This window comes from Betta splendens, chromosome 6 (genome assembly GCF_900634795.4).
Source record: "Betta splendens chromosome 6, fBetSpl5.4, whole genome shotgun sequence".
Lineage (NCBI taxonomy): Eukaryota > Metazoa > Chordata > Actinopteri > Anabantiformes > Osphronemidae > Betta > Betta splendens.
Genome location: NC_040886.2, coordinates 11,761,247 through 11,772,209, shown reverse-complemented (window position 1 = coordinate 11,772,209; position 10,963 = coordinate 11,761,247). Strand labels below are relative to the sequence as shown.

Below are 10,963 nucleotides of genomic sequence, written 5' to 3'. Positions count from 1 at the left end.
GTGCACCGTCCCAAGTCCCCGCTAGCTCGCCGTGATCGTATAGTGGTTAGTACTCTGCGTTGTGGCCGCAGCAACCCCGGTTCGAATCCGGGTCACGGCAGGAGAATTAGTGATAAGGGACTTTATTTTACTTCTATTCCAGGTAAACTCCTCAGCTGTAGTCCTAATAAGGAGATATTATATGGATAATGAAGCTGTTTTATTACCAGGCTGCAATATATAAAAAGACGCTTTGTTATATCCCACACAGTACCCTCAGTGTATAATATTAGAATGGATTATGTTACACGGCTGTTATTAAATACAACAAATACATATTTGCTTTATTATTTGACTTAAACCCATGAAAACTAATTTAGCAATGCAATACATCTGAAAATAATCGATGGCATGTTTATGGTTTATCTACACTGGAGTGTTCGGCGCGCACCAATAACGACTGACCTACAGGTGGCAGTAGAGTTCACGTTATACTGACCCGCTATGAGAAATGAGCCCTTCGGCAAACCAGACCATCTGTTTATCAGTGAAGTACTGGCTCACCTGAGGCCAGCGGCTGTAGTGTTACAAAAACACCGTAAATGTTTGAGATATGTTCACTTTAAATGCAAGGTTGCGCACATTTTTTAATGTATATTTGATGTTTGATGATCAGTCACCCCCTGTCTGGGTTTTCTGAAATAATGCATTTTTGCATAGTGCCGTTTTAGCAGAACAGCACGATTAGCATCGAGGAAATGTTTTATATAGAACAGTATAAAAACACACAAAACCCGAATCAAAACAATAATATTGGCAAGAGCCACACGCTCCAGTTGGCTGACTTTGACGTCAGTTTTCTCTGGGACCCGCCCGCCAGCTCAAGTGGCAGCGGTGAGTGGGGAGAGAGAGAGGTAATCCTCAGCTCGACCACAGACGGGCAGAACGCTGGACTGAGCCGCCTCTGGATCTGGATGCGGGCATCCTCGGATTCTGCCGCCTGCTCGGGCCCACTGCGCGCAAACTTAGCGGGACAGCAATGGTGCACGCCTCGGCGGCGCAATCGGCGGCTCCCGGTCGTGTAGAGGAGCGGCGAATGCGCTCAATGTGACGCTCGGCCGCGCGCGTGGTGTCGAGTTTATTGTTCTGGTCCGAGACGCGGAGCGACGAGTCCCCGCGAAGATGTTGAGCCGATTCATGAGTGGCAGCATCAGGAATCTCGAGCGGGAATACAGCTGCACCGTCAGGCTGCTGGACGACACGGAATATACGTGCACCATTCAGGTTGGTCACCTGTCGACTCTTTATTCCCTGAATAGCGGCGATTGTGTCCGACTTAGTGTCCGCACGTCCCGCTGCTGGTGTATAGACTAGGGTAGAAATGGGTGAATAGAAACCCGTCGCTGTGACAAGTCTGAACAGGGGGGTGGGTGTATTGTTCCAACATGACCCACTATCGCCCGCACCCCCATCTGTGAGCTCGGTGGGAGGCTCTGAGACGCCAGGCTGCTCCGTAGCGCACATATTCCCTTTAAGCTGAGCTCGACGAGCCCGCTGCGCCTCGTATTTCTGAATGGACGTGCAGCAATAATGCGCCAGTTTGTCCGCTGCTGGTGGAAATCACCACCGTTCAGAGCTGCAGCTCAGGCGGTGTGTTAGTGAACCTGTGACATCAATAATGCACGGGGGGGGGATCCCATTGCTAGTCTGGGGCCAAGTTTCACCCTGTGGCTGTTGAAGATTTACACCTAATATTATGAGTTAGTGAGTGAATGTGTGCGTGCATCCTGAGACGGGTTCCCCTCATTGAAGTCTACTGCAGATGCTCTCATCGGAGACACCATGCTTTGAAATGCAAAGCGACGCTAGGCCCTGATATTAAAAATGTCATTCCATTCCTTTTGTGTCTCCACTACAAGCTATGCTTTGATGACTACGCGGCTTTGTGCTCTCCCTGATTTCAGACAAAGTCAGCGAGACGGCCTGTCACATCAATTACAGGGAAAAGTTATTCCCCTTTGCGGGATCTTCAGGGGATTCTCTGCCCAGTCAGCAACACGTTCATCCCGCTGCGTGGACGATCACACATTAATACCACGCGCTTGCCCCCTAATGTCTGCCGCCATTGTTTGCTCCATTCTGCCGCGAGCGGCTGTGAAACGGACACCGCAATTACTGCAGGATGGCGACTGTGCGCGCGGGTTGTAAACAGACCCGCGGTCCTGTTCGGGGAGCCGAGCCAGAGACGGACTGTGGAGCCGGCAGGTGTGGAAGCCTGCGGTCTGGGCGGCTGACGTCAGCAGCCTGGAGGCAGAGGGGTGGGGGGTGGGGGGGTGGGGGGGGGGGGGGGGGGTAGGAGGGAGCAGGCCCATCCGCTCGCTCCCAGCTCCGCTCGGCGTCTGCATTTAGGGACAACTTCCTCTGGTCGTCCTTCCCTCCAACGTCTCCCGGGATTTCAGGGCAGCTACACTGGGGGATTCAAAGCCAGAGACGTAACTAGGTCATATATTCTCACAATTGCCTCTCTCTCCTTTCACCTTCCCATGCAGTTTCCAGTGTGCTGAGGTTCTATTCCCACCGGAGCCGTTTCCATTATACTCTGATCCTTTCCCTAAACTGTCTAATGGCTCCAACCTCAGATTTGCCTCTGGCTCAGATTAGCCTCCTTCTCTTGGCTGACATTGAGCCAGGTGTCGGGGCGAGGGACATCGCCACGGCGACCACGTTAATAAAGCCATAATGAAGCGGGGATGGAGAACGCACGAAATGAGCGAGCATCGAGGAAAAACAGCGAGCGCTTTCAGAGGAAGGGCTGCAGCTGTGATGCATTACGTTAAGTTAGGCTTTAATGAATTATGGATCTTCTCTCTGGGTAAAACGTGAGCGCCCTTGATTGCACAGCGCTGCATTTGGCTCTGGCCTAAGTCACCGGTTCATGGAGGTGAAGTCCCCGTCGGCCTTCAGGCTTCTGCTGCTGCAGCGGAGCGCAATATCAAACACTGAACCTGGGATTGTTTACTTTGACTCATTTACTCGTACAGAAGCCTCAAATATGCCACTGTCAACGCGTCAGCTGCCAGTGTGAATGCTGTGTAGGCAATAAATGAATGAGTCTCCGCATTGTTTGGCCTGTTTAAGTTGTCTTCCACCGGCCCCTGCTCTACAAAATGCCCGGAGCGATGCCAACGCGTTCTTCTTAACTGTAGCAGCGTTTCGTCACCGTGCTTGTAATTAATTATAGATTTATTGAATAGCTGTCAGCACTGTAATCTGGCCCACTCAGATGCAGAGGTAATTATAGTTTACACCCGTTGCAATGTGTGATTTCTGCTTTTTGCTTTCTTATTAATGGTTAAAGAAGCTATGCTGAAACCAAGAGCTCTCCGGTTGCCGCCCTTTGACGACATCAAAAATCTAGAGAAACCTACAAAACATGGCAAATCTTCTCAAATCTGTGTTTTAAGGAGGAAATGAATGTGTTTCTGCCCGTGGACCAAAACTAGTGGATTACAGGCTCTCTGGAGGTTTGTCCTAATGTCCCAGCAGGCACGTTGTCAGGAGATGGTGGCATCTGTGTGTGTGTGTGTGTGTGTGTGTGTGTGTGTGTGTGTGTGTGTGTGTGTGTGTGTGTGTGTGTGTGTGTGTGTGTGTGTGTGTGTGTGTGTGTGTGTGTGTGTGTGTACCGAGGGGTGCCTAACTTTGAAGCACGGCTCCAGGATATCAGCTGTTGCTACGGCGTCTCCACGGTTACTCAAACAGAATGAGAGCACGCTCGCCGGTCAGGATTCCCCTCGCTGAGGTCCGACAAAGCCTCGGCTGTTCGCCCTCCCAGGAAGAGCCACCGAGCGTCTGGGGACCGTCCCGCCTTCAGAAGTTGTAATTGCAGATGTTCACGTCTAGATTGAATTTCGTGCATGTAGGGTTAGCAATCACGTTAAATGTGTCAGTACAGAAGCACAGGTACAGAGGATACAGTCAAGGATTGATGGATTCGCTCGTGCTGACTTCAGGCCCCGTAGGATATTAGCAACACCTGTACTTCTCTGAAAACACATTATCTGATAATGACAGTGGAAATGCTGGCAGATGTTTTGTTATTGTGAAACAGGATGCGTTGGTGTTCTGGGTGTTTGTGAGCTGTGTGTTCTTCTTGCGGGTCCTGTAGGTTTTTATGAAGAGCGACCTCGAGGGGACGCCACTCGTGTGGTGTTCGTGTGCACGGGACAGCGCCGGCCCGCGGCCGTCTCCAGCCGCTTTCATGGGGTTCTGACACGTGGGCAGTCACTTGCCAGTTTCACTCTATGGGTCTCGTCTCGCTGACAGTAATGGAGCTGATGCGTCATGCGAAGGTTGCAGGGAGTCGGCGCTCCGTCGCTGCCTTTAGTCCTCACGCTTGCATTTCCGTGCGTTTTTTCCATCACAGGGAATTTAAACTCTGCCTGACCTGAACTGGCTCACTGGGATTCATGAAAGAGCTCGGCTGAAGTCACGATGCCAGATGAGTGTACACTCTCACCAGCTCTCATCGTGTCTTCCTTCGCACGCGCCAGGATGCTCGGGCCGCAGAACGCAGGCGTCCGACTCAGCAGGGGGCCCCTCTCGTGTTCCCTGGTGTGTGTCTGTCCCTCCATTGTGCTGCCTGAGATGCATTGTGTGACAGAGAGAAACGGAGGGAGGGCGCCTGAGGTTGCACTCTGCACAGACCCACGACTATCAAACCAGAGCAATATCCTCCTCATTGTGACTACTCAGCTGATGAGAGTGGAGAGGGAGGGGACGAGGCCATATTTATACATTTTGGTGCCTCCTGAATGAAGTAACAGGACGCGGTGCTAGGCTCGAAGACGAAGGGGGAATGTGGCAAGGCCGCAACTCGTGAATGAGCCTCGGCTGCGTTCTGCGGCACAAAAGTTGCTTTGTGATGGAGATTTGCAATATTGCGTGGTGTCGTCGGGTCCAGATCAGATGTGGAGTGACGGGCGCGGCCAGAGCAGAGCGGGGAGGAATCTGGAGGAGCGCTGGGATTCGTTGAATCCTTACCTCTCAGTGGGGTCTTTGTCTCACCTAAGTTTGATGGGGGGGGGTCTTCCTGTTCATGAGCTCTCCTCCCTCTCCCCCCTCTCCTCCCTCCTGCTGCTCATCCCACCCTTGTCTGCTCTCCACCCGCTCTTTCTTTGCATCCGCAGGCTCTCTGCGGGGGCTTTTGAGCTAATGGCTCCTCTTCCCCTCCTTTTCCAGCGCCGTGTCTTTTATTCCTTCTGCCAGATTCACCTGCTCACGCCTGTGATGTTTCCAGCGGACGCTCTGCAGCCAACGTGTCACTATCCCAGTTCTTTTAAGGACATGGTTGACCACACGTATGCAAAGTTCTTGCACGTGCACATACATGTATGATACCATGTGCTTTGGGTAACAAAGCACCACGCTGTCGTGTCCACTGGGTCCACGTACTGGATCTCACCCTGTGGTTCAGGTGATTTTCATAGGCCTGTCTGAAACATGGATCATGTTGCTGTGGGATTTAGCTTTAAAAGTGTTACCTCAGTGACTTTGTTTCAGCTGGATAATGTCACAAATAATGAATTCAGCAAAGGGTATTTGAAGCGTTTAGCCGGCTCCTCTGTGTGAAAGCTGTCAGGTCCTTCAGTCTTTGTGCTGAGCCTACACAATTTTTTTTCTCTTCGTAGAAACGCTATTCAGATGTTTCACACTCACCGTATAGGCTCAATATTCACCTTGTAGATTGCTCAATACGAAATATAAATAAAGAACTAGCTCTCCCAGACAGTGAGTCACGCATAAATAAAACATAAGCATAAATGCCGACAGGGTTAATAAATTCATCAGTGTAAATAGTTTGCTCTGTGGTCCATGTTTTAAGCAGCGAGTTTGTGCTCAGTAGATATTATTTCGCTGGGAGATGTGCTATAAAAAAAGAGTAATACGTCAGCAACAGGCCCTCATCGATGCTAGAGGTGGAGCAAGGTCTGCAGATTTGCATGATCGTATCTGAGGCTGTGCTCCGATTGTCCTCCTGTAGGTAAGAACGAGGACGTGAGACCCGTGAGGACGTTTATTTAAAGACACGTGGGCTTTTTTTCCTCCCGCCTCCTGCTGTGTTTGAATGAACGCGAACGATCCCGACACTGGTTGACCGACTGCCTGTTTGCCGCGTCCTCCACAGATGGAGTCATGTTTGCATAGATGCTGCCTGAGAGACAGTGTTCCGTGTGGGCATGTGCATTATTTACAATGTTTTATTCGATCTTCAAATCAAATAAGGGCTCAGGTGACTTCTCTTGGTCCAAATGCACACGTCTGGGCCTGCAGATTACACCAGCAGCCATTCATGCATGCAATCAGTCTCCTGGTCTTTTGTGTGTGTGTCAGCACAGCAGTCAGAGGAGATGAGTGTCTCTGGAGAGAAAGATAGATGAATACGCACACGAGACAAAGAGCCGGGCCTGTGGAAATGCACAGCAAGCCAAACGCAAAGCGCGCCGCCCTCTGCAGCTTCTGCAGCCTTACTTCACTGCCACATTCTCAGCTGGGAAGAGCCGTCCAACCTGCAAATCACCGCGTCACAAAGAGAATTTGGCATTTTGCTACTATTCTTTAGTTGAATCTCTCCCATCCTGACCAGCATATAAACCAGACAAACTCTCTGTTTCAATTAGCAGGAGCACTCCTGTTGCTGCATATTTCCCAGGTGTCTCCAACTCAACCCCACTGCTGGAAACGAGCGAGGCCTCATCCTCCCCTCTCGTCTCCTCTCCTCTCGCCTCTCGCCATATGGCTGCATTAGCGCTGAACAAGCTTTGCTGTCTTAAAATGGGTTTTTAGGCCAGTAGTGACACGGGTGTAGGGTTTAACGGTGGCGCCTCGGCGTGTCACCGCGCTTGTTGTGTGGCGACGGAACAAAGAGCGCACAGCTCTGAGCGATGTTTGCGTTCGCTGGGGGGGAGTTGACGAAATTTAACATGATTCAAGCTATTTTGAGTCAGATCTGTGCTTTGAATGTAGTTGTGCCACTGTGTTCCTGCCTGAAAGCTGCATATCAGTGCGTCCCATGTGTATTACACTGAGCTTTCCAGCTTCTAACCCTGCAGTTCAGACACGCATGAGGCGATGCCTCAAACGCAGCCTCCAGATTAAGTTCATGGTTCTAATTGTGTATTAGTGTATGAGTGGACTGTGGAGCTGCAGGAAACGTGGAGAATCTAAAAAGAAAAGACCCGGGGAAATAATTTAGTCCTTTGGTGGCAGCCCGGCGTCTTTGTTTTGACTGAGTACTCAGACATATGGCAGCAGAATAGCGCGTCCCCACCGTCCCGAGGGTGCGAGACAGGTGCTGCTGAAGGGAATTAAGGGCTGTTTGCACAGCCAGGCAGCAGTCAGACGCCGTCCAGCTGTGCATACAAGGGGCAGCAGTTCAGCTCATGTGAAATGGTGAGGCGTTGCAGAGGGCCTGCAGTCCATTTCCTCTATCATACTGTGATGTAAGCCTTATACTAACCGACAAGTCAGCCCAGCGGGTGCACGGGTCGATGCCGTCCCGTGGCCTGTGGGGAAAGCGATGACGCCGCGCGCGGTCCACTTTCTGGCGAGCGTAGCTGTTTCTGTAGTACGAGCCATTCCTCAGCGCAGGTACAGGGAATAAACTACAGAGGAGTTGGCCTCGCCACCTCCGCCCACACGCCACTGCCTCGGGCTCAGTGCAGCCTAATGAATCACGAACACAGTCTTTGACTATCGTTCCGTGGTCTGTCGGCGCCTCGGTGCGAGCGGGAGGACGCGCTGATACGCCTCGGATTGATTGCGCTGCTGATACGAGGCCACGCTTTTATTGCCTTTTTAGCTGGAAAGAGGCTTTGAAGGTTTGCGGCGTTACATAATGCCCTGCCTATAGGCACGTCCTCCGATGGAGGTCACAACTGGGGAAGCTAATCCAATGACAATGATGGGAATTAGCACAGCTGCGACTTTGCCGGGCGGCACTCAGGATTTTTATTTTATTATGACGTAACATAGGTGGAAGGTGTTGTTTTCACATGTGTGACCGCTCAGCGTGCTGTAAGCTGTGGGGTGAGGGGAACCACGATGCGGTGGTCAACAGAGCAGGTATCGACCTTCGCAGTCACGGCCATCGAGCCTGTGGCTTGAGTTCTGTCTGCGCGCAGCAGGAAGCAGCGATGGCCGATGAGTGACCTGCAGAGTTTGGCGTCAGCATCCTTCTCGCCGCTCCTGCGGCTGTGGGCGTTGCTCAGACCTCTCTCATACGCTGGATGACATAATGCGGGTGGGAGGGGCTTTCAGGACATCCCCTTACACACCTCCTCACAGCTGCTGCTCTCGGCTGGGGGGGGGGGGGGATGACCTGGGGCTGGTTTGGATACAGATCTACTGTATATGTCAGTATATCATTTCTGTTGTTTTGTCAAAGATTAACCTTCAGGAGATTTGTAAGATTATGGGATGGATGGGATTCCTCTTCTTCTGTTGGTGCCTGAGATGAATGCATCTGTATTACGATATCACTTCCTACCTCTTCCTTCGTGTTCCCCGGGCTGATTATTGGTAACTCATGCCAGGTTCTGAGCTTTCCTCTGAACTGCAGTGTGGGCTAAAAATGCATGTTTGAGTCTGGGCCAAGGCCGTGCCCTTCTGCGGCCGGCGCGGTCACAACCGCCCAGCTGTCGGCTGCTGTTTGCTCGTCCAGACTCCGCTGTCGGTTGAGTTGGATTTGAGTCGTTGACGCTTGTCTGAACCCGAGTGTGAGACAAGGCCTCTGAAGACTCACGCAACCAGAACCGCCGTATAAAGACGATACTCAGAGCAGTGTCCCGTCGGCTTAACTGCGAGGTGTTTGGATGAAGCATGTTCCTCCGGCCCCGTTCGAACCGACACAGGCTTTTTTGGCAGCCGTCCTCCGTACGTGCTGCACATTTGTCCCTCAGGACAGAGTTTGGCACATTGCACATGCTCCACTTTTTCCTCCCTCCGTCCTTATTCACTTAACACAGATATAAAGAAACTGGAGGGCGCAGCGTTTCCTAGCCGTTCACTGGATCAGCTCGACGAGCCTGAATCACCCGCCTGTGAGCTGGTTCGGACGCCGCGGAGCGCTCGGCAGAATCCTCCGTAGACGTCCGGAAAGTGAAGCATGACTAAATAAATGTTTGGAGGCCCCCGCGATTAGGGAGATGACAGATGGAGGGGAAGCGAAGGCCAGTTCTAAAGTGCTTCGTGAATCTTGTGAGTGTTGCTATGCTGCGCGTGGGTGCTGAGGGTCATTTGTCAAGGTTATCGCCTGATGAGTCACTGCGAGAGGGAAGGAGCGAGGCGGCCGACTGGATCCTTCACTATGTCGACACCACAGGAAGTCACATGATGCCTCGCTCCATCCATGAAGTAAGGTATCAGGGAGGCAGCAGGCATTTAGTTCACAGATAATTAAATAAGCGATAGATAAAAGGTTTAAGCGTTATTTATCCTTATAAGAGAAAATAAGTGGCAAATTTGAAAATAATTTAGTCTTATGAGCGGTTGTGGCCAGTTTTACTCCAGGTTTTCAAGCTCTTCTGCTTCGCCACTTTCTTCCACACACACAGAACGTTATGTTTAGATCACAGCCCACTCGCCAGGTTTTCTCTCTGTGACCCTGTTCTGATATCCAGTCGTGGATTATTTCTCTCTCAATCAAGATGTTTTATGTAAGCGCCGGCCCGAGGGGATTAACCAGAAACATTCTGCTTTCAGGTTTTAGCCCAATGAACCACGAAGACGTAGCTTCAGTCATATGCTGGACGCCAGCGATAATCCTTCTGGTGTGAAATGTGCCTGATTGGACATTTGTGAGGGATAAATGGAAAACTAACTTTAAATATGTATGAAATGTCCCCAGAACGTCCCGCTTGGTCACGCGTGCAGACGATGTCCTGCAGCCGCTCGTGTCGCGTCTCTGGGTGGCAGCCAAGGAGTAAAAATGGCATTTCCACGTCCTTGGAGTTCTGGGATGCTGTAGCAGCGCGTCGCCATGGCAACTGTTGATTTCGTCACTGCTCCCCAGGTGTGCAGTGTAAGACGTGCCCAAACTCTCTCTCACCTCGCGCGGCACTCGCTCAACTCCTCCCGCGCTCGCTGTTTAATGACGCTCCTTTGTTTATGGGAAGCTTTTACTCTTTGCTTCCTCACCTAATTTGTGAGCCACCACCATAGTCGGTATGCAGACGGGTGTCAGACCTGTTATCTTCGGGAGTTTTACACCGACTTCCCTTCATGTATTAGGGAAATTCAGCCTTCCAGTAAATAGTGGGAGAACAACATGAAGGAGCGAGACATCACAGTGAGCAACGCAGCCCGCAGATGAAAATCCACTTGTTCTGGTACAGTAATTAGTGCCTGAAGGGCGCAGCATTAGCACATACTGCTAATCTATTGTCAGTGCTCCAGCGGGCTCAAGGCTGGGAGAGTAGGACAGAATCCCACTAGAGCAGAGGGATGACGTGACGTGAGGGGGCCCTGATCATTAAAAGGGCAGATTACATGGCAGTAATGAGATCAGCATTTTGGGCTTGAGGCTGGAGGTTTGCAAGAATTCAGTTCTTTTTGAGCTCTTACAGCTTTTTTTTTCTCGCATAAATTTGACTCAAAGTCGCGTTTGTCTTACGGGAATTTATTGCCCTCCACACTCTGTGTTCTGACATTGCCCAAATTAACAAATCTCACAATTTTTCTAACACCTCGTCCGTTAGAAGCTACAATAATAATGACGATTATTAACATCGCAGGTGTACGTTAACTAATAACATCTGGCATTTTAAAAAAAAGGTGATGCATCATTTAAGAGCCTTTTTCACCCGCCTTCATTCATCACTGTCACTGCAGCAGACAGCCTGTCACAGATGGTGATGATGTATGCGTGCACATTAGTTATAGGTGTGTGTGTGTGTGTGTGTGTGTGTGTGTGTGTGTGTGTGTGTGT

At 50.9% G+C, this 10,963-nt stretch overlaps 1 protein-coding gene and 1 non-coding gene across 4 annotated transcripts in view; both read left to right on the top strand.

Moving 5' to 3' along the window:
- The first annotated feature begins 28 nt into the window (after nucleotides 1-28).
- On the top strand, nucleotides 29-100 carry trnah-gug (transfer RNA histidin (anticodon GUG)). The gene has a single exon. It is a non-coding gene; the product is annotated as a tRNA-His (tRNA).
- Nucleotides 101-875: 775 nt separating this feature from the next.
- The window catches only part of LOC114857074 (FERM domain-containing protein 5), a 30,419-nt gene continuing 20,331 nt past the window's right edge, over nucleotides 876-10,963 (top strand). For 2 of the 3 annotated variants that reach the window (XM_029153183.3, XM_029153181.3), the window contains exon 1: nucleotides 876-1,263. In XM_029153183.3, coding sequence (XP_029009016.1) covers nucleotides 1,162-1,263 — 102 coding nt within the window. In that variant the 5' untranslated portion in view covers nucleotides 876-1,161. The remainder of the gene's footprint in view (nucleotides 1,264-10,963) is intronic. The other variant, XM_029153182.3, reaches the window with a different exon arrangement.